Source organism: Diadema setosum, chromosome 8 (genome assembly GCF_964275005.1).
Source record: "Diadema setosum chromosome 8, eeDiaSeto1, whole genome shotgun sequence".
NCBI classification, from domain to species: domain Eukaryota; kingdom Metazoa; phylum Echinodermata; class Echinoidea; order Diadematoida; family Diadematidae; genus Diadema; species Diadema setosum.
Window position 1 is genome coordinate 39166456 of NC_092692.1, and position 24922 is coordinate 39191377.

Consider the following 24922-nt stretch of genomic DNA (forward strand, 5'->3'; position numbering starts at 1 on the left):
GTCCAACAAATAGCAACGCTAGTGGACGTTGGCCCTTGAATACAGAAGAAGAATATATAAATTCAACAAGAAAATTATTTACATTATAAACAAGTGTATTTACACTATGTACAAGATTAACATTTTGAAATTGATAAGTGTACTTACATTACTTATATTACTAGAATTGAAGTTTTTGCTTTGTGGATTACAATAAACAAATTTATTCCAATTATGTGTATTCTTCCAATAAATTTTTCTTGAAGACTTTACAAATTTTTTTACGAGAGGATGTATAACGTAAATCAGTTGAAAGATTGTTCCATATTTTAACACCTGAATATGCTATTGATCGCTTCCCTAATTCTGTTCTGACAGTTTTTAGTTTAAAACTGCACATTTCTTTGTTTCTTGTTTCGTATGTATGGTCTATATGAGAAAAATAATACGATGCCTTATGAGGTAGGTTATCATTCAATAGATCATAGATAAATATTCCAATTAGGTATCTATGTTCCTTAAATACATCCAATAATTTTAGTTCATACAATAAAGGTGCTGAGTGATGCCTGAAACTTTGGAATGTTATCACTCTCAACATTCTCTTTTGTAGAATTAGAATAGGATTTAAGAAAGTTTTGTTTGTTCCGCCCCAGACCTCCAATCCGTAGGTTATGTGAGCTAGAATAAAAGCATTGTATAACAGTAGCAGTATCTGTTTAGAAACGAAGTGTTGTATTCTGTACAAAAGTCCTTTTTTTTTTGCTTAAAACAGTGCATACATAATTGATGTGTTTCTTCCAATTTAAGTTTTTATCAATACAGATTCTGAGAAAAGATATTGAATCACCTGACTCTAAAACAGATTCGTTAATTGACAATTGACCAAATATTTCAATTTTTCTACGCCTGCTTTTGAAAATCATATAATTAGATTTATTAATATCAACTGTTAGCTTGTTTGAATTACACCATGCAATCACATCTTTTATATTCTTACTAACATCTGCTGAGTTTATATTGTGCTCATTTGTATTGAAAGTATGAAAAAGATTAGAATCATCGGCAAATAATCTAAAATTAAAATATGAAGTTGAATTGGGCAAATCATTAATAAAGTTGAGAAAAGTGTTGGACCCAAAACGGATCCTTGAGGAACACTACATGAGATCAATTTATTTGAAGATATGCAGTCATTATAACATACAAATTGTCTCCTGTCTTTTAAATAATTCCTAAACCATTGTAAAGCTAAACCTCGGATTCTGTAATGCTCAAGCTTTTTAAGAAGAATTGTATGATTTATCGTATCAAAAGCTTTTGCAGAATCAATGAAAACTTCATCAGTACTATTTGTAATTTGATTAATTAGATTTATAAGTGAAAGTTTGGTACTGTATCCATGCCTGAATCCATATTAATGTTTATATAAAATTTCATATTTTTCCAAAAAGTCTACAACACGTTTATTGATTAACTTTTCAAATAATTTACTTATTATCGGTAAAATCGAAATTGGTCTATAATTACCTGGATTACTTTTATCTCCTTTCTTAAAAATTAGCACTACCCTAGCTATTTTGAGTTTATTCGGAATGAAAATGATAAATTTAGAATAAATGCTACAGGTTCACTGGTGAATTCCTTTGCATCCACTAACATTCTAGCAGGTAAGTCATCATACCCGCTTGCTTTAGACTGATCAAGAGTACAAATCATTTCGTTTACATCTGAACTTACAACTGGCAAGAAAAAGAACGTTTCTTGTTGATGCGGACCGAGATAATTTGCAAAGTTGTCATTATTAATCTGAATTTTACTTGCTAAATTTTCACCTACGTTTACAAAAAAAAAAAAAAATCGTTGAAAGTGCTTGCTATATCTGTCGATGAAGTAACTTTTACATCTGACCCATCATTTTCTTTCCTGACTAATTCATCAATTCTTGTGTTATTTTGCGAAGATGTCTTTTTCAGAAGTTCATTTATAAGGTTCCAGGTTTTTTTGCCGTTGTTTTTTTCTTTTTGAAATAATTTTCCATAGTAGAGCTTTTTAGCTGTTCTAATTACTGAAGTCAATGTGTTTTTATATTTTTTTGAATTTGTCAACATGTGCTGCATCAAACCCAGACTTGATGGTTTTTTTAATATAAAACATCTTTTTTTCGTATGGATTTTTTTAATAGATTTTGTTATCCATGGATTTGACCTTTTCTTTGAATTAAAAGATATCTGTTGAACTGGTGCATGTTTATTGCAGACCTCCAGGAATATAGTATAAAATAATTCATAAGCTTCATCAGGATCCGTACATTCATAAATTGCTTTCCATTGCACAGTAGATAGATCATCACAAAATGAATCCTTTCAATAATTCCGGAAATTTCGTAGACGTCTCATCACCTTTTGTGTGGGTTTAAACTCAAAATTGTCAAATAAAGCATAAGCTGGAAGGTGGTCTGTTATACCAGCCTCAATACATCCTGACTGAATACAACACGACGAAATATTCGTATACATATGGTCAATTAGAGTTGAGGTTGTATTAGTAATTCTTGTTGCTGTTTTTATCAACTGGTCTAAGCCGTATGACTCTGTAAGACGTATTAACTCACTACTCTTGTCTTCATTATTCGTAAGATCAACATTAAAATCTCCCATTATAATCGCTAGCTTCTTGTCAAGATTCAGGTTTTGTAAAACAAACTCGATTTCATGTTTAAATTCTTCAGAATTCGTTCCAGGTTTCCTGTACACCACTCCAATGACAATAGTTTTATTCATTAAATCCAACTTAAGCCAAATAGATTCTGCATTGACAAGAGATTTATTAATTCATGAATAATTCAAGGAGGAATGGATATATGCTCCCACACCACCACCTCTCTGTTTTGCTCTGCACTGTAACTTTAAGTTATAGCCAAGTATTTTGAAATGGTCAATATCTATAACTTTCCAAATCTCAGATAATCCAATTAATTTAAACTTATTTTTAAAACTTTCTTCGTACAATTCCTGTAAAGAATCAAAGTTCTTGTACAGTGATCGTATATTTACATGCGAAATAGATAATGACTTCTCGATAAGTTCTTCAATGGTAGAATTACAATTATTGGGAAATAATCGAAATGAGCTGACATTTATATCAAAATTATCATTTGTGTTTTGCAGAAAAGAATCATTTCTGTCAAGTTCAACATCGTCAGTATCAAATACAATATTTAGCGATTTAAGATATTAGAGAGATAGGGTTTACTTAATCTTACGCATGTCTTCCTTTCCATGAATGATGATCGGGAAGGCCGTCTCATTCTTCTTCACATAAATTCTCCCGTTATATGTCCATAGGAATTTGTAGCCTGCACTCCTCCTGGCCTTCGAGGACGTTCTGGCTGAGCTCTTCAACCTGCTTCTGCAGGGCTAGATTCTTTTGGTTTAGGTCGATGTTTTCTTTTTCCAGTTTCTACGTTGTTGCCTTCATTTTCTCATACTTCTCATTCAGAAAAGAGATTGAATTCAAGATTCCGATCTGTCCTTCTTTGACCTCGTTCACAACCACCTCCAACACGGAGAGCTTATTGTTGATCGCTCGGGAGAGGTCTGCGATCTCATCTCTCAAAATACTCAGTATGTCCACATCATTCTCGTCTTCCTTGCCTTCTGCGGCCCTGTTCGACCTCCTCCTCCTGGATGGCATCGTGACGTCACAATGGGAGGTTGCGCAGTCCCAGGCACAGCTCCAAAGCTCGCAAGATCCACCGCGCGATGGATGGAAGAGGTGCGCCTGGTTCCTATGGAGACTAGACGCCACAGATCACGCCCTTTGTAACAACAACCACAGTTTCAAATATCGAGATGCACAAAATTAGGTTGAAATTTGAATAAATTCCTGTCGATTACTCTCTAAAAACTTGTCGAATTGTTTCGAAACCAACATTGATGTGTTCCACTCAGAAAGTCCTGCAATGTGGTATATTTCTCTTCGTGGTTTTACAGATTACGAGAGCCATCCTAAAACACGTCCACATAGCTTCCCGTCTCCGACCCAATCGTCCATGTTCAAAATAGGCAGCTCTGCGGTCATGTCCACAACCCATGACGACGTGTCATCGTCCATGATGGCCATCCATCCATGCACACATGTATCTATTGTCAGCTGATTGTGGTCTGTACTCTAGTCTGATCTGATCTGACGACGATCGACGATGCGATGATGAGAGGAGGCTACTATAGAAGTAGCCCGACCAGACGCTGTTACTACGCTGTGCGAATACAGCGTCTGACAGGCGAGGCATGCAGCTTCAAAGTGGGGAACCTCAACACAACTACAAAACTTATGAAAATTTATACTTTTCTTCTAAAAACAGAATACGTTACTCACGTTAAATGCATGCTTGTATTACAGAAGCATTGTTCGCCACACCGGGTCCATAGAGAGCCCTTGCGATAAGTCCGTGGAACAAAAAAAAAAAGACAATTTCTGGCGCAATTCTTGACCGTCGGGGTTCATCGTTGCAGAATTCAAAATGACGCCTTCAGCGAGCGCGGCGTGTGCGTTGAGAACGTATTACAGAACCTATATCGTATGGCGTACTGCCCAACGTCGTCTGCTGTGGAGAGATCTTATGCGTTGCGTGCGCTGCTTGAGTGTAGCAGCACGGTCGACAGCGCGACCTTTTGAAAGGGCATTCACATCACGTGACCTCCCGATATTAAAATTGGCCTGGCGTGAAAGATGATGGACCGTTTGGACATGCTGGATATAATCATCAATTTCGGTAAGTTTCATACCGTAAATTTGAATACTTTTAGCATAGATATAGAGTATCATTATTGAAGATTGTATTAGATGAGTTTGAGGTGACAAAAATGATTAAGTATCAAAATTCAAAGTGATCGGAATCTGATCGCTGAGCTCTCTTCGTGGTTGGTGGTCCCGCCTGTACAGCCCTGTCGCTACGTATCTACGCACAGCGACTGGGCTGTGTATAGTTACTATAGAAGGTGAGTATACGTACATGTATGTACATATGTAAAGGCAGCTCAGGCGCTATAACTACGGCCGGCGATATTGCGATCGCTACCGTATACCATGCATGCAATTCACATGTACAGTACGTACACATCTCAGCTGAGCTCACTGCGCTCAAGGAATCGAGATACTATAGCGCGATACACTGCAGCAGGGATGTCTTGCGCACACACACATTTCGCTTCGTAGTAACTTCGGAAGCGAGTTTACGTGGCGCCACCTGCGGCTGAAATATGTCCAGTACCCTCCCGATTTAGTGTCTTTAAATATAAAAAAAATATATATATAAATAATTTTTATAGTGAAAGAAAATTCTATACTAAACCGTCTACAGTGATGATTTATTGAAAAAATACAGATATCTCCTTATATTTTAGGCTTCATTGCGAAATTTTTGTATGATACAATGTTTTGTGATACAACTGACCTACACATAATATGCACCAAAATAATGTGACATCTCGAACATTTTTGAAATCGGGCAATGCTCCCAATTGTAAACAGTACCTTTAACGTACGCAGTGTGGATGTCGGGGGCCTCTTTTATCTCGTGTCGGATTCGTGGGTCTTCTTGCCTAGTTTCGGACTCATGGGCCTTATGTATTATGGGCATATAAAGTGTCATGCCCATGGGCTGTAAGATTCATTGACCTTTTTCAATGCCGAGCTCATTGGCCGTACATGTCTCATGGGTGTCAGTCCCGTGTGATTACCACGATGTGATAAATATTTACTAATAAAGTGAGTTTTTGTACAAAACATAATGAATTCTTAAGAGTGCAACGCACAGAATATTTCATGAGGACAAAGATGAAACTAGAGCACTCGGCCGGGGGACCCGATCGAGCACATGTATCCCCCGAACCCCCCCCCCCCCCCCCCCACACACACACACACACACACACCCCATTTGGGTGATTTTTTTTTTTTTTTAGGCTAAACTGTAAATTTTGTCCTGATCAGGGTGACCTTTGACCCTGTAAAAGGTGGAATAGTGAGGGCAGTATATATTTACCGCTTCGTGTGTAAAGACGGAACATGCGAGGGCGCCACCGCCAAAAACAATAGGCATCTTCATTTCACTATAATTAACTTTTTTTTTGCCAAATTTGAAGAAAATCTGATAAGAAATGTGTCTGATAGAGTGCACACAAGAAATGTCACATGGCATCCAAGTCGGAACACTGAGGTCGCCGTCATCAAAAACTGTTGTGTCCTACATGTAAAATGACCACCTTAGCAAGTCTGAATAAAATCCGTTGAGTAACAGTCAAGTTATTGCATGATAAAGAACTTTTGCAAATTTTGACATGATCAAGGTGACCTTTGACCCTGTAAAAGGTGGAACAGTGAGGGCAGCATTATCAATAGGTATAGGTGTACAGATTTGACTATGATACATTTACATACCAAATTTGAAGAAAAAAAAATCGGTCAAGAAACAAGGAAACAAGGAGTGTTATCCTGAAAATCTTCCCAAGTTTCTTCCCAAGTGCCTAGGAAAGACAGAATTGGTATTCTGAAATTTCTTCCTAAGCACTTCTTAATGCAAATTAGGCCATCCTTATCCCCGCCCACGTCCTTTCTTAAACCAATACAAAATGCCGTATCATAAGGAACCAACCAATGACAATCGCATATTACGATGACGTAGGGTCAAATACACGTGTGCGCGGCATTTCCCCTTTCTCACGTCCATTTCGCGCATCAAAGTACATGTTGCGCGCATGAATGACAAGCATGCACGCCTATCACAGTGTTTTGTAGCTTGCTATTCTTATAGGGGCATAGTCCCGGTAGTGTAGAGGGCGCTGTTAATGATACTGACGCAGCGCCTACGGCACTGTACTGACGATCACCGTTAGCAGTCAGACCGCAACGCTGCTGTTAATGAGCTCAAATCAAAAATTTATCGTACGCGCAGGTTTTTGCGCATGTCCTTCTCAGCACCCGAGATTTTGCGAGATAATTCAGAGACAAAGTGCATGGTCTACGAGATTCACTTATTGGCGACATGAAGATCTACTATCCGTGACCAATTGACATGGTTTGTGAATATTTGAAATAAATCACACCTTTTAATGGTTACATTATACAGAATGAGCTTATGATATCATTATTCATATCTCTGCATTACATCGATATTTTCCAAACGACCCTGAGACAAATTAGAACAAGGCTTTCTATTTATTGCCAACCCGACCCGTTCATAAGTTGAATCACCACATGAATGATAGTCAACGTTTTAGATATACCTGTTATAACAGCACACTAAGAACTGAATTGGTCCCTCGCTTAGAAAACAATAAAAATTGAAAGTCTCGTCGAGTAAAAATCATAGTGTGGCAATTTGAGATACATGCGCTCCCAGGGTATCATTAGATAAATTACTCAGCGATGTATACAGTGGATTAATAAGGAATAATTATTCTAATACCAAAAAGAGAGCCCCAAAGAATTCATGTGTGCAAACACAGTGCTAGATCTTTTATTATTGATTTGTATGCTATTTATTAATGCACTCTACTCTTATCTAGTTGTGCCGGCAAAAAAAAGTTCAAGCCAAAGTTGAGCTGTCGATCAGAGTGGAGTGTTGTTCTTGTTGTTTACGTGGAGATCTTACACCAGCTGCAGTTGCCTGAACCTGGGCGCGTATACACACATTGTGCGCGCGCACACACACACACCACTGTCATCTACACACAGTGTATTACTGTTATGTAGAGTACACGTTTACTGTCATTCCGCGAGGTGCGTTCAACTCTCCACTTAGAGGGAATTAACCAATCAGAAACGCGTATTCGCGGCAAACTGAAATCTCGTCAAAAATTAACTGTACAACGCAATGAATTATTCGCCAACCTGACCCGTTCATAGGATCAGTCCACATAAAGTCATTATGTTTTCATAGAATGATATTTCCTCTTTCATTTTATACCTCTTCCATTTTGGTCCACCTTAATTTCGTCGGTCTAGTGTACCCCTTAAGAAGAATGAAAAATATGCAAATTTTGTGTTTTATAATTTCCTTGTTCAGTATATTTTACATGTCATAACCTTTCAAGTGGTCGAATTTCATCAAAGTACAACTCTTCAGCTTTTTATCGATATATAAATCATGAAGATTGATAATGTCGTTTAGATTTACAGACACTCTAAAAATGTGGTCTCCCAGCTCATTACGTATTCATGTCCGCGAGGTCCATGCATACGCGTACGATAAATGCGAAAGCTTTTCAGGACGTTGCGGTCTGACTGTTAGCATTGAACACGAAGATTACCGAAGTTGAGCTGTCATCAAGAGTAAAGTGCGTAGGTGTTGCTAGGTAACGTTGCCTTCGTTGTCTTCTCTGCGCATCGCGCAGTCTGTAGTGATGCCAGGGTGCGTGCATATGTGCTTGTTATCATGACATCACAAAAGAAGTTTGCTAAAGCTGTCATCCCCCTCAGCCGAATCATGAGCTGAACTGTGATCCGACCACTGACTATGTACAGTGAATCGGACTTCTTCGGACTCGGGGAAGTGGGCCAAAGCGTAAGTGCTAAAGAGGAGTCGATAGCGTAGGTCTCTATAGGAAACTTGCGCCATGCGCCCGCGTACGCATTTGACTAAAACACCGGGACCATGCATCTTTAAAGGGGCATAGTCCCGGTAGTGTAGAGGGCGCTGTTGATGATACTGTCGATCACCGTTAGCATTGATACGAAGATTACCGAAGTTGAGCTGTCCTCAAGAGTAAGGTGCGTAGGTGTTGCTAAGTAACGTTGCCTTCGTTGTTTTCTCTGCGCATCGCGCAGTCTGTAGTGATGCCAGGGTGCGTGCATATGTGCTTGTTATCATGACATCACAAAAGAAGTTTGCTAAAGCTGTCATCCCCCTCAGCCGAATCATGAGCTGAACTGTGATCCGACCACTGACTATGTACAGTGAATCGGACTTCTTCAGACTCGGGGAAGTGGGCCAAAGCGTAAGTGCTAAAGAGGAGTCGATAGCGTAGGTCTCTATAGGAAACTTGCGCCGTGCGCCCGCGTACGCATATGACTAAAGCACCGGGACCATGCACCTTTAACAACGTACTTAGGACAGGGGTGGGGCTTTCCTAAATATTTTCCTAAAATTCTTTCTTAATTGCATTCTAGAATACCAACTTCTTCCTAAGTCAGAAATTTGCATATTCCCGCCCCCTTTCTAAGTTTCTTCCTAAGTATACTTAGGAAGAAACTTAGGACGCGGCAGTCGGCGGCGCAACAAGGCCAAATCCATAGTATCCTCCGCACTGATCCTCCGAACTCTGTTCGGGGGATACAATAATCCATTCAACGGGGAGGAATTGAATGGATCAATAATATCATTTTTCACCGAATGAAATATTCTGTTCATTGCACAAATGAAAAATATGTATTATTTGTTTGTTTGTTTTTACATAACACCTAAAAATAGATCGTTTAATTTGATGTTTGATGAACTTAGAAACAAGAGAGATGTGCGATATCTGAGATCGAGAGATTGTTGAGCGCTACACGCTAGCGCGCTGTCAGTCCACAATATGCTTGATCGCAAACACTGCAAACTGCAAACTGCAAACGCAAGCGCTTTCCATACGTAGTGTGTAGTACAATGGAGCAAATTGCATAGATCCAAGATTGCACGTTAAATGGAGCCACAATTGCACGAATAATGACGTGATACACGTATAATGAAATGGGACAATATGATCAATGTCAAACAACCAATCAAATGACAAAAGGATCTATTTAGGTGTTTATACATACTATTACTTTGCAGACGTAAAAAAAAAAACAACAACACAGGAGTATAATTTTATGAGGATTAGAACAAGAGTCATGAAAAACAATTACGAAGCCTGGCCTGTATACCGGGAAAAAAAATGTATCTTACGTGTATCATATAATTTTTACATTTCCATTATAAGACATTGCCAATACCAGTAATGCCTTTAGGTTCCGGACAAATGATTGAAAATGACACTACGCTGGCAACCTGCAGACATTTCTTATGAAACATGAACAGCATTGCGATCTTCTTTTGATATTCATGACTGTTTGGATAGTAGAAGTTGATGTTACCTTAACAGGAAGAATGCGTCGACAAAATATGGTGCTTGCTGTATAGGCTGGAATGTGAAAGACTTGGAGAAAGTGGCAATTCCACTGTAAAAATTCTCTGTTAATGACAAAGAGCATAAAATGAGATGGATAATGAGGTGACCAATTTCTCACGTTCTCAAAAATGTTCAACCCTCATCTTCTTACTAAGCATAACTTACATGTTTCTGTGATATTATGTGATTAACAAAAGACATGGCGACGGAACATTCAAGTTATGCTGAGTCGAGGGGAAGGGGCATTCCTGTCTTTTGTTAAACATTTCAGTACTTAGCAATGATTGACAGATGAGGTCATCTGATGAATATTGGTTTGGAAGAATTTTTTGTGGGCGTTCCCAAGTAATCTGAAGGAAAATAGAAGAAACTAGAAATGTCGCTACGGCGACTGATGCCTCCGCCATAATGCATGATTCTCCCAATAGGCGTATAGTACAATGTCTTCACAATGTGTGATCCATGACAGTTTCCTTGAACTGGGTTTGCTATAATTGTCGAAGAGTGCAGGTACACATATTTGGGGAATTGAGAATTTTTACTTGAATTCTGACGGACCCTTTTATAAGTTTATGCATTGAGTAATTTCCAAGGTATGAAGAAAGAGTGTAATTACAGTACAAAATAGATTTTTTTTTTTTTTTTTGGGGGGGGGGCATTGAAACCTGGCCTTTGACCCTTAACCTTTGACCTTTGACATTCTGGCGGGAAATTTCCTGGAGAATCTCCATTAGGTAATGCATGTATATATTACTGTAAGTGTGAAAACTAATAATGCGAGCATTTCGTATACTAGTATATGAGGGAAATAGTAAAATATTGAGGAGTTGACCTTGACCTTTGACCCCATGACTATTGACCTTTGACCCCTAAATTCCCTAGATAATCTCTGCCAGTCAGTACATGCATATGTACCACGTTCCATAAAGATACATTGAACCATTTGAGAGAAAAGTGATATTACAACATTTTCACCTAACCTTTGACCTTTTGACCTTTGACCTTATGACATGAAACTCTCTCTGGAGAATCTTTATGCAGTAGTACATGACTACACCAAGTTTCAAGAAAATACCTTAGGGCATTGCATAGATATTGGGGGAAATAGCAACATTTTTAGCATTTGACCTTGACCTTTTGACCTTTGACCTCTTGTCAATGTCACTAAAATCTCCTCAACTAATTGTCCCATCATACATCATCCTTGGACCAAATTTGGTGAAAGCTGCTTCATCCAGTTTTGAGTTATCACGTAAACAGATAAATTTCAGGATTTGACCTTGATCTTTGACCTTTGACCTCAGTCCGATATCACAAAAAAACTAATCAAGTAATTGTCCCATCATACATCATCCTCCGACAAAGTTTGGTGAAATTTGCTCGATCCAGTCTTGAGTTATCGCGTAAACGGATACAATTTCATGATTTGACCTTGACCTTTGACCTTTGGCAGATTTCACCCAAAATCTAATCAACTAATTGCCCCATCATACTTTATACTTGGATCAAGTTTGGTAGAATTCAAGTCAATATTACTCAAGTTATCGCGTAAACGAAAGCGGACGGACGTACGGACGTACGGACGGACGGACGGACAACCCGAAATCATAATGCCTCCGGCACCACTTCGTGGCGGAGGCATAAAAATCGTTAAAAATATATGGATTGTTTCTAGATATTCGTTTGACCGCAAAAGTGATATTGAGGGTATCATAAATCAACACAAATCAACATGCATTTGGATTTCAGGGGCCCTTTTAGTTTTGCTGTTCACAAAATTGATTACGAACGGACGGAAGGACGAACGGACAGAAGGACGGACGGACGGACGGAAGGACGAACAACCTGAAAACATAATGCCTTAGACCGGGGGCCCAGAAGATTTATTCAGCTGAAAAGGGTCACACTTTTTATTGGTCTCATCATATAGGGATGTGTCCAAGGGTCAATAAAATGCATTGCTGGCAAGTCACATCCTGTACCGTAAGCCTAGGGACCACAAAAAGGGACCCCGAAAAATTGATTTATTCAGCCGAAGGGGGTCACGGACAAAAGTTGGTGGATATTGTTCCTTTGGGTGTACTTATCATGAAAACAGCAATGCCAGTTATTTTATCCTGTACGGGGCCCCAGACAGTAGCCCCAAAGGGCCCCAGAAATATGGTGTTATTCAGCTGAAAAGGGTCACGGCTAATTTCTTTTGCAATGGAAGTAGTTCCCATCAGAGATATCCAAAACACCAATGCCAGCTATTTTATCCTGTACGGGGCCCTAGACAGTAGCCCCAAAGGGCCCCACCCCCCATAGGCCTACGTACAAACATACACAAACATTGATTTTATTCAGTTGAAAAGAGTCACGACTAATTTCTTTTGCAATTGAAGTAGTTCCCATCAGAGATATTTAAAACACCAATACCAGCTATTTTATCCTGTACGGGGCCCCAGACAGTAGCCCCAAAGTGCCCCACCCCCATAGGCCATACGTACAAACACACACAAACATTGATTTCATTCGTGCAGCTGAGAAGAGTCACGGCTAATTTCATTTGCATTGGAAGGAGTACCCATCAGAGATATCAAAAACACCAAAGTCAGCTATGTTATCCAGTACGGGGCCCCGGACAGTAGCCCCAAAGGAGCTCCCCCCCCCCCCCCCCAACACACACACCCACACTAGTTTCATTCAGCTGAAAAGAGTCACGGCTAATCTCTTTTGCAATGGAAGTAGTACCCATCAGAGATATCCAAAATACCAAAGCCAGCTATTTTATCCTGCACGGGGCCCCAGTCAGTAGCCCCAAATTGCTCCCTCCCCCCCCCCCCACACACACACACACGCACATTGATTTTGTTCAGCTGAAAAGGGTCATGGCTACTTTCTTTTACAATTGGTAGTAGGCATACTCATCAGAGATATCCAAAACACTAAAGCCAGTTATTTTATCCTGTACGGGGTCCCAGACAGTAGCCCCGAAGTGCACCCCCCAACACACACACACACACACACACACACACACACACACACACACACACACAAGCCAGTTATTTTATCCTGAACGGGGCCCCAGACAGTAGCCCCAAAGTGCCCCCCCCCCCTCTCCACATACACACACATACACACACACACACACACACACACACACACGCACACACACACACACACACATTAGTTTCATTCAGCTGAAAAGGGTCACGGCTAATTTCTTTTGCAATGGAAGTAGTACCCATCAGAGATATCCAAAATACCAAAGCCAGTTATTTTATCCTGTATGGGGCCCCGCACAGTGTAGCCCCAAACACGGGTAATTTCTTTTGCACTGGAAGAAGTACCTATCAGAGATATTCAACACACCAAGGCTAGTTATTTCATCCTGCACAGAGCCCTAGACAGTAGCTTCACAGTGTCCCATCCATTATACATGTACTGTGAATCAGCTGAAAATGGTCTTACAAATTCTTTTGTAACGTTAATATCAGGGCCTACTGAACAGAGATATCACAAACACTAAAGCAAGTCATCTTATCCTGTATACGGGGTCCCATAGGTTACAGTAGCAAAACACTCAAGAAATTTGCAAAGGAAGCATACTTCTGTATAGTGCACAACCAAGATGACCATATATTACGAAAACCAGTCATTTCATCTTGTACTGGGCCCAGGTTACAGTAGCCATAAAGTGCCCCTCCCCCACATAATTATTATGCCATCATTTAGCTGAAAAGAGTCATAGTTGTTTTTCTTTTACAATCGAAGTAGGCCTTAGTTTACATCATAGATACCCAAAACATCAAAGCCAGTTAGTTTTTTCCAGCCAATTTTGCACTTTTGTTGGTTCATTAATTTTGATAGAAGGTTCGAATTCGTAAAATGGGTATTCAAATTGGCTGGTACCCTACGTTCATTCAAATTCGCCTTGACTTGCCGAAAAGTGTATTTCAGTCATTAAATTTCGCGAAAGACAGTCAAATTCCAAACGTGTTCATTCAAATTCAAATCATGCTATTTCTTTGTTTCAGATCTTTTTAACATGTGTTTCTATATGTGTTTTCGTTTCATCTATGAATTACTGTTATAAAGCAGTAAAAGTGTCATATTTCTTATCTAGTATAACTGGATTTGGTTGTTCTGTAACCAGACTGGTAACGCTCCTTCTCTTTCACATACATGTCATTATAGGCATATACGTGTACCAGTAATGCAGCTTAACTTCATTTTTTTTATAGTCATGACAGCACAATATATACAGACGTATATCTCTAGAAGACATAGAAAGAATTATTAAAAAAAAAACAAACAAACAAACATTTGAGAATCATAACCTTGACTTCTTGTAACTGGCCGACCGCTCGGAATAAAGCGCTCGTAACGGCCAGATAATTTGTGGCTTCTTACTTCTTTGGATTCAAAAGGCACGTTAAAAAATGGTGTCAAAGTCTCTTAAACGAATACCGGTACGAAGACATGAAATGCTATGATGCTTACAAAACAATAACTACGACGAAAGAAAATAAGGAAAGAGGCCAAGCATGAACATATCTGTTTAATTGACTGCAGAACATGTTAAATTAGATGGCCAGAAATCAATTTGAATGAACGAGCGCAGCATGTAATCACGTGACTATATCATTATGAATTTATGAATGAACGGATAGTGGAATGGTACTTGTATTATATGGATTTCAGTTGAAAAAGTGTTATTTAGAATAAGGTTAGAGGTAATGTGAATGTTTCAAAATAAATTTGAATGAAGAGATTAATATAACATTGAACTACCATGTCATCTAGGCGAAGTTTTTGCTAAATTTAATTCAACATTAAAGAATTCGATTAAAAGAGGTGCGATATTGGCCCGGATGCAGGGCCCTTGACAGGTATAGCCCCAAGGTATTCCCACCCCATATGAATTAATTGTTTTTAGGTGAAAACAGTCATGTATGCCTATTTTCCTTGGCAGTGGAATTAACAGCTGAGATACGTAAAACACAAACCCATCCAGTTAAGGGGCCCCCAGACAGTAGCTGGAAAGTGCTCCCGTATTATTATATTCTAAGTGAAAAGAATCATTGCTATAATTTCTTTTGCAATGGAAGTAGTAATCAAGGAGGTATCAAAAACACCGAAACCAGTTATATAGCTGTACGGGGCCCTACGGAGTGTTTCTAAAGTGTCCCCACATGTAATTCCACTATCAAGATCTGCATCCCGATCTATTCAATCTGTCAGATCGGGAGAGAGCGGCAAAAGTGTACGGGGACCGGGAGCATCGTAGCAGCAGCGTTTGGGTGATGGGGTTAGATCTGGCAATTTTACAGATCGGGAAGAAATTTTGAACTGGTTCAAAATTTCTTCCTCATCTCCCCATCAAGATTGACCTATTTTGAATCGTAGCTCAAACGGGGAGAGAGCAGTGACAGTGTAAATACCGCGGGATGAGCGTAACAATTCCAGGTTTTTCTGACCGTAGTAACAGCGGCACAAGAACGGGAAATATGAATAGTCTAAACTAGACACCGACGACATGGTCCCGCTGCTGCGCCGCTTTCTTGATCAAAGCACGACCTTCCCGCTTTAACGACGCTCTCACTAAGTTCTCTACTCTCGTATAAGATCAAGGCTTGTTCCTACGACGCTTCATTCCTGCTTCGATAACGCTGTTGGCCGCTTTAGCTACGCTGTTCCTACGCTTTCCCAGACTCAATTATGCACGTCTTCCGCTCTCGCCGCTCTAAAATCGAACGTAGCCGATACGTTGGAAATGTTTGCCAGAACAGCAAAACTGGTGATGATGAGGAGGACGCGTTGTCGTTGTCGCGAAAATGAAGACGAAGGAGCGCATATTTAAGAAGAAGAGATGCAAACAATAAAGAGAATAAAGCAAAACACTTTGGAGCTACTGACGGGACCCTGTGCAGGATAAGATATCTGACTTTGGTATTTTGATATCCGATGGATACTACTTCCATTGCAAAAGAAATTAGCCGTGACCCTTTTCGGCTGAATGAAACCAATATATATATATATATATATATATATATATATATATATATATATATATATATATATATACATGTGTGTGTGTGTGTGTGTGTGTGTGTAGGGGGCACTTTGGTGCTACTGTCTGGGGCCCCGTACAGGATGAAATAACTGGCTTTAGTGCTTTGGATATCTCTGATGAGCACTACTTCCGATTGCAAAAGCAAGTAGCCGTGACCCTTTTCAACTGAATAAAATCAATGTGTGTGTGTGTGTGGGGGGGGGAGGGGGAGGGGGTAAGGGGGCAATTTGGGGCTACTGTCTGGGGCTGCTGTCTGGGGCCCCATGCAGGATAAAATATCTGGCTTTGGTATTTTGGATTTCTCTGATGGGTACTAATTCCATTGCAAAAGAAATTAGCCGTGACCCTTTTTCAGCTGAATGAAACTATTGTGTGAGTATGTGTGTTGGGGGGGGGGGCACTTTGGGGCTACTGTCTAGGGCCCCGTACAGGACAAAATAACTGGCTTTGGTGTTTTGTATGTCTCTGATGGGTACTACTTCCATTGCAAATGAAATTAGCCGTTACTCTTATCAGCTGAATAAAGTCAATGTGTGTGTGTGTGTTTGTACGTAGGGCTTATAGGGGGTGGGGCACTTTGGGGCTACTGTCTGGGGCCCCGTGCAGGATGGAATAGCTGGCTTTGGTGTTTTGGATATCTCTGATTGGTACTCCTTCCATTGCAAAAGAAATTAGCCCTGAATCTTTTTAATTGAATAAAATCAATGTTTGTGTGTGTTTATACGTAGGCCTATGGGGGGTGGGGCCCTTTGGGGCTACTGTCTAGGGCCCCGTACAGGATAAAATAGTTGGCATTGGTGTTTTGGATATCTCTGATGGGAACTACTTCCATTGCAAAAGAAATTAGCCGTGACCCTTTTCAGCTGAATAACACCATATTTCTGGGGCCCTTTGGGGCTACTGTCTGGGGCCCCGTACAGGATAAAATAACTGGCATTGCTGTTTTCATGATAAGTACACCCAAAGGAACAATATCCACCAACTTTTGTCCGTGACCCCCTTCGGCTGAATAAATCCATTTTTCGGGGTCCCTTTTTGTGGTCCCTAGGCTTACGGTACAGGATGTGACTTGCCAGCAATTCATTTTATTGACCCTTGGCCACATCCTTACATGATGAGACCATCAAAAAGTGTGACCCTTTTCAGCTGAATAAATGCTCTGGGCCCCCGGTCTACCTCCGGCGACACTTCGTGGCGGAGGCATAAAAAGTGGTTATCAACAACAATCGTTTCATTACATGGAAAAGATGAGGATCATATTCTTTGCTGCCGAATATCGTCGCTACAGAGGTAATTGTATTTGAAGTTTGATTTGAGTATTTGATGTTCAACTTGCCTCTCAGCCATTAGATACCAGCGTAGTCTAACATGGTCAGAGCCTCAATTTCGTTGATAATCTTATGGTCACTGGCGTCTAATGCATTTTCCATAACCCCTAATAAGTCGTCTGATGGCCAAAGACTACCAAAATTATGACACCTTATAGCTATTTTGTCCAGAAACTTGAAGGATGGCTGGTATCAAATCCTATGCACTTTTGGACCATGGACTAAAATCCAAGTGTTTTCATTCAGTTGGCCCTTGCGAATTCGGGGCAGTGTGTTATCTCTTTTGATCGTATATCTCGATGCCAGTTGGTCCATTATTTTTCTATGCAAAACAAAATATGAATCAACAGGTCAAGAAATTATACTTATGGGCCTATCAAAAGGGCATAAAATGGGGTGTTTGGTTCAGATTCTTTAAATGGTGTCATGAATGGTGCACTATATGGCACATCCAATCCCTATACCCCTTTAATGGTGTCACATCTGTAAAATACGCTGGTACCCTACGTAGCGTCACCAGGACTATGACATTCCCTAAGTAGCATATTTTGGTATTGCAGCACATTGTCATACCCTATAAGGCATTTCGAATCGCACTTTCTGACACAAGTTTGGAAATAACAATTTAACACCATCCTTCTTAACTGTCTGCTTCAGAATGTTTTGGAGTGATCATCGTAATTATCATTCCATTAAAATTGCCTCTCTGAATTATAAAAGATCTATTGCAAATTAGAATCCCTAAAATGCACGTGCAGAAGAATGTATCACTTCCCTTTTTAGTGGCAGCGTCAACGACGCTACATGTATGTCTATAGAAACGGCTCCGACCCCTTGAAAGAATATTGAGGGGAAAGCTGGGTGCCCTTTTCAACTGCTCATCAAAATAATCATGATGCTTTCGTAGTGATTGTGTGCTTTCAGCAACATCAAAACATTAAAAAAAAAAACACCTCTAACAGAGTACCCCACTGTTACCGCAGGTTTTTGTGAAAAATCCTGTTTTCTCGAATTGTATTACCAGGCATATCTATTGCAGAGAAGTAGTTATTGTTCTTAAACCAGATAATATGCTCTTTTTAAGTCCTTAACAACTGCAAGTGTATAAGCAAGGCTGTCATTCCTGCTATAGTCACCATAGATAAGCCAATTTGAAATAACCTGTTATGAATAAAATGTCTTGACTCCCAAGTGACCTTTAGTGTGAATTTAAAAGGAAAAGTTGTCGGACAAATTTGCTCTCAGCCAATCAAATGCAAGGATTTCAGTAGCTTGCAATAGTTTGTCAGAAAAATATCCGACCAAACAGCTTCATGTAATGACCTCCCAAGAGGGTGCCCTTCTTGGCGCCCATCAAAAATTGAAATACTAGTAGTATGGTTTGGGCTGAATGTGTGCCAAATCTGGTCTTTTTAGAAGAATTTAAACCAGAAAATCCATTGCGCCCTCCAATACCAACAAGGCTGGCAATAGTGACGACCATAGGCAAGCCATTTCTCAATAAACTGTAATAAATCAATGGTTTGACCTCAAGTGATCTTTATGGTGAGAAGGAAAAGATGACACCAGAAGATAAAAATAACTCAAAATCGAATTACTGACCCAGTCAAACCTCTAAAACTGACTTTGTAAATGATTGTAGCACTAAGGTTGTTGTTGTTTTTTTTTATTTAAGTGACCTTTAAACCTAGATGGTGGCCTTATTAGATTTGCCAATATGACCTCCTCAGAGGGTGCACTTCACTAGAAATATGCTTTTTTTTTTCAGACCAGCCCTCAATGATTGCAATTCTATTAGCAAGGATGGAATTCCTGCTATATTGACCATGCGCAAGCCATTTTTAAGCTATGATATAAATACAATGGCTTGACCCCAACTGCGTTAGGGTGACCTTCCTTGTAAGAAATTGTTGACTTCAGACCGTAAAAACAGTTACAGAATCGAATTTCTTGACCCAGAAAACCTCTTAAATTGACGTGTATATGGTTGTTACTCTGTAATGTTTTTAATTGCAAGTGGCCTTTAAACATATATGGCGGCCATATAAGATTTTGCCAACATTATATGGCCGCCCCAGAAGGCGTTCTTCTTGGCGCCCATCAAAAATCGAAATAGTAGTATGGTTTGGGAAACATATGTGCCAACTTTGATGCTGTTGGAAGAATTTGAAACAAAAAGTCCCTTCCGCCCTCCACTATCACAAATATTCGCAAATACTTTATACTCTTACCGTCAAAATCCGCAGTCAGTAGCATGGATGAACCATGTTCGAAAACGACCATACATATGCTAATAACTCTGATTCCGTTGAGACACGGTATGTCGCCCTCTATCCGTTTCGTGCTCAGAATCTTTGGAAGGTTGTAGGAGATGGCGAAGCAGCGTAGGAAGCGCAATATTATTCCTGTCCAAAATTGAATGTAAACAAAATAAATCCTTAGGGTCTGTGCAAGCAATGTGATCCCATAAGGTCTCCTTGTAGCTGCAACTAGACCATAAAGCGCCCATGACAAGTAACGTGATCGTTAAAGTCCACATTGGCAGGATAACACAATATCGACGCAGTATAACAGTCACATTTTGTGTATGGTGATCATTACTGTCACTGTCACTGCCTGGTATTTTGTATTTATTCTATCTCCTATGGCAACCAGGGATGACATATCATAGCGCTTTGTATCCAGTGGAAAAGGAGCTCTATAAATGTCTATTATTATTATTATTATTATTATTATTATTATTATTATTATTATTATTATTATTATTATTATTATTATTACCAATATTCAATACACAATAAATGTTCACAGATTGGACTAACTTATACATAGAAATAACCTCCTAAACTTGTATTGTACATAACCATGCTGTTACAGATATGGAATAGCTGAATCAAGGAATATTACTTTGTAAATACATGCAAGTGACAAGCATTTCTAAAACAATTAAAACTGACGGTGATATTTGAGGGAAAATAAATCCGCGTCCTTCGAAACATTGTAAATTGAAATCGAAATATCAATGTAATCTAAAGGTCACGAGAACCTCCATGTAGGCTAACATTCCTGAACAATCGCCCCTACACACAATTTTTAGCACTAATGAATTGAAATACATATTCAAAAGATGTTATATACTACAATAATAGGCCCATTTACGGTTAACGTTTTGTATAAAAGACAAAATTTGCATATTTTTAATTTCTTTTAAGGGGTACACTAGACCAACGAAATTAAGGTGGACCAAAATGGAAGAGGTATAAAATGAAAGAGGAAATATCATTTTATGAAAACATAATGACTTTATGTGGACTGATCCTATGAACGGGTCAGGTTGGCGAATAAATCATTGCGCTGTACAGTTAATTTTTGACGAGATTTCAGTTTGCCGCGAATACGCGTTTCTGATTGGTTAATTCCATCTGAGTGGAGAGTTGAACGAACCTCGCGGAATGACGGTAAACGTGTACTCTACATAACAGTAATACACTGTGTGTAGATGACAGTAGTGAGGTTCACACCTAGGTCCCTTTACCTTAAGGTTTTCTAAACCTCGAGGTTTTGTAAACTACGAGGCACTAAACTCCAAGTTAGCGTAGATGTAGACGCATGTAGTTTAGAAAACCACGACAAAACCTTAAGGCGAAGACACTACGACAACACCACAAGATTTCTTAGGGTGTTGTCGTGGTTTAGGCGCGTAGTTTAAGCGCGCTGTGGCAGCGCGCTTAAACTATGACAGATGTGAACGGAGTTTTGTTAACCACGACGCTCAGTGTTTTCCACAATAGTGTGCAACCCTATGTGCAAACTAGGCGCCCTTTATTTTCTATCGTAGTTATCTTTACCTCGAGGTTTTGCTAGCTGCATGTATAGGAGTGAACGGCATCGAAGTTTTGTCGTGGTTAGGGGAACGCATTTTTTGATTTTTACTCGACGAGACTTTAAATTTTTATTGTTTTCTCAGCGAGGGACCAATTCAGCTCTTACTGTGCTATTATAACAAGAACGTTGACTATCATTCATGTGGTGATTCAACCTATGAACGGGTCGGGTTGGCAATAAATAGAAAGCCTTGTTCTAATTTGTCTCAGTTTCGTTTGGAAAATATCGATATATTGCAGAGATATGAATAATGGTATAATAATGTAAGCATTAAAAGGTGTGATTTATTTCAAATATTCACAAACCATGTCAATTAGTCGCGGATAGTAGATCTTCATGTCGTCAATAAGTGAATCTCGTAGACCATGCACTTTGTCTCTGAATTATCTCGCAAAATCTCGGGTGCTCATTAACAGCAGCGTTGCGGTCTGACTGCACAGGCCTCACCCTAGCAGAAACTAGCGCACGCACTGTAGCTATACAGTGCGGGTATGAAAAACTCAAAAATACGCGACTCCGAAAGTTCATCGACCCTATCTGCCAAAATATCGAAAATTCTTCTTAAAATCCATAAAAATTTTCAGATCACTTCCAAAACTCACTTATCTGTTTCTTGTGTCATTCTCAACCTTTCCTGCAAGTTTCATCAAAATCTGTGCACAACTTTTAGAGTTATTTCCCACACGGACAAACACGGACACGGACACGGACAAATACTTAGTAAGCAAACAAACTTAGTAAGCAAACAAACGGTAAAGAAAACATAACCTCCTCTCTTGCTTGGCGGAGGAAATAAGACGTTTTGATAAAAACATTCAGGAGCTTCACACACCAGCTTTTTCTTTCCGTTTCTGTCTGTGTTCCCTGCCAGAGACATCCATCAGTGGAGTCGTTTCAGGAGCAGACTGTGGCGGTATCTGATATATTAAGGAAAGGTCGAAAAGAAGAATTCTATTTTACCTCCCGAATATTGAATAATCATATGCCATGTCAGGGGAGGGGACGTATTGAAATTGTCCTATTAGACCTATAAGGGTCTTCTTTATGGGACAAGAAGACGACTCACCAAGACGTCTAAAGCTCACAAGACCGACACTGCGCAAAAGAGGCTCACGAGACCGACACTAGGCAAAGAAGGCCCACCAGACCAACAGGATGAACAGTGTCACCTATATAATTGTATAGGGTGTCCAAATAATGGAATAAGGAAGATATGAGAGATGGAGAAGGAGAGTTGCAAGGGAGTAACCCCGTTAGTTGCCCTCCCTCAACCCCTGTACTGTTCAAGTTCTTTGTGTTTGCGTGTGTGTGTCGGTTTAGCTCGTAGGCTTTCTTTGCCTTGTGTCGGTCTCATAATGAGCCTTTTTGCGTACTGTCGGTCTCGTGAGTCTTCCTTTCGTAATGTCGGTTTCTAGGAATTTCTTTGCGCAGTGTCGGTGTCGACAGCCTTTTTTGCCTTGTGTCGGTCTCGTGAGCCTTTATTGCGTAGTATCGGTATCGCGAGCTTGTTTTGTGTAGTGTCGGTCTCGTGAGCCTTTTTGCGTAGTGCCGAACTCAGGGGCTGTATGGCTCTTGAGCTATATAACTCGTGGGCTCTGTGACTCATAGATCTATTTTTTTTTTTTTTATATCGGTCTCGTAGACCGTATGACTCGTGGGATGACCCCGTGTAAAGTACCATGGAGACTTCTCGCCTGGTCTTTCTGGACAATATACATATATGCCATTAATGGGAGATTCAGCAGGTCGCTTTTTTCGCCTTCATTTCCTAAATAATATGAGTTGTGGCAAGTTTTCTTCTTATCTTCATGTCCTTGCAAGACTACCCCCCCCCCTTCTATGGGAGCTTCTTCTACAAGTTGCACGTTTAAAGGGATAGTATAGCTTTGGCCGAGATGGGGCTTTAGGTTCCCAACTTTCTTTGAGGTAACGAGAAACATCTTATGAAATTCATAAAGAACTTACACTTTCCTTGATGAAATTTTGATGAAATTTTAATTTTCATCCAATTTTGAATTCTGTCAGAATCGTTTACTCTATAATATTTTATATAAGTGGTTTCTAATTATCTCTCAAGAAGTTACAGTCTTAATCCTCATCTCAACCAAAACTATGTGTATACGTGTACAATCTCTTTTAGCTCCCGTTTATTTGCCTCGTAGCTTATCGTTGTCACTTCCTTTCCGTCTTCCACAGTGGCACAAAGATCAGATTTGCCATCATCTCCGCTTGTTCCATTGCCGACCTTTGACCTTTGGTCTTCCTCAGCCAAAGTATTGATCATGTCTGTGCTACCATAGTTATTCGGTGTGGCACGTGACTTTTCATCAAGGGTCAGAACATTTGAGGTTGGTTTAGATAGGAGATTGGCCTCAGAAACTTCCTTGCGTTTAAGATATTTGTCTGCGACGGTTCCAATTAATGAGAGAACGAAGAGAAATCCAATAAGGACCCTGCAAACAAATAATAACATCACAACGAAATGTACCGATAAGTTCTGTCAAACATCGTAACAACCTGATATAAAAGGTAGAAACACATGGGAATCGACTACATATTGCACAATAGTATGAGGCAACAAAACTGTCAAGGAATATTCAAATCAATGTTCATGTGAAAATATGAAACAAAGCACGGAAACTTTGAAACCTCCGAGACATATACACCGAAAACGCAGAGCACCACCATTATCAAAAAAAAAAAAATCTTTGAACCTTCCATTGGTCTACACAAAACTTTCGCATAAGAAATCATGATCATAATTAGAAGGCAAGCATATAATGAAGCAAACTGTAAACGTTTTTAGTATATCTTACAAAATAGTTTATGTATAGATAGGGTTCGAGATGCCATCGTTTTTTGTTGACCTTTGAGTAAATGTCATTGTCACAGGATGATGTGAAGCCGCTAAAAGCAGTGAATGGAGGAGAAAGTTTTTCGCTGCTCACCAGGTACCGATGAATCCTGCACTGAACGCGACGTTCTTCTCGGTGCAATGGGCAGCGGAGCCAGATAAATCACCAACAGTGATCCATTTCAAGGTCAAGATGTCTATCACACGAAATGGAATATTAAGAAAGAGTGTTAGAAATAAGGTATTTTCATAACTATAGTTCTTCAATTGCAGAGGACTTTATGCTAAATCTACAGCCATGAGCATCATAGTCAATATGGCAGTTCAGAGAGTGTTATCAAACTGAAAAGGGAGGAAGCATGTCAAAATCTGTCTTCGCCAGTGATAAAAGTAGTATAGTCCTGGTTATTGCTGTAGTGTTTCTACAAAGATCACAAATGTATGGAGACATCGATCCTTATCGATTGACACTGATAATCAAACAAATATACTCGTTGAAGAAGCTGGAACAAATTGAGAAAGCATTCATGATAATGATGACGTCCCACACAAAGGACATAATAACCATAACCGCCAGAATTCATGTAGGCCCTAAATAGTTTAAATCTAGTCCAGGGTGTTTGCTAATAGTATTTCAGTTCGCATATAAGATAATGGTCGAGAT

At 39.7% G+C, this 24922-nt stretch overlaps 1 protein-coding gene across 1 annotated transcript in view; it reads right to left on the minus strand.

Annotated features, from left to right (window-relative positions):
* The window catches only part of LOC140232259 (uncharacterized), a 53276-nt gene that overhangs the window by 22530 nt on the left and 5824 nt on the right, over window positions 1-24922 (minus strand). The window contains exons 4-7 of the mRNA XM_072312392.1: window positions 24353-24455; window positions 23560-23857; window positions 5529-5605; window positions 3470-3664 (exon numbers count right to left, since the gene is read on the minus strand). Coding sequence (XP_072168493.1) covers window positions 3470-3664; window positions 5529-5605; window positions 23560-23857; window positions 24353-24455 — 673 coding nt within the window. The remainder of the gene's footprint in view (window positions 1-3469; window positions 3665-5528; window positions 5606-23559; window positions 23858-24352; window positions 24456-24922) is intronic.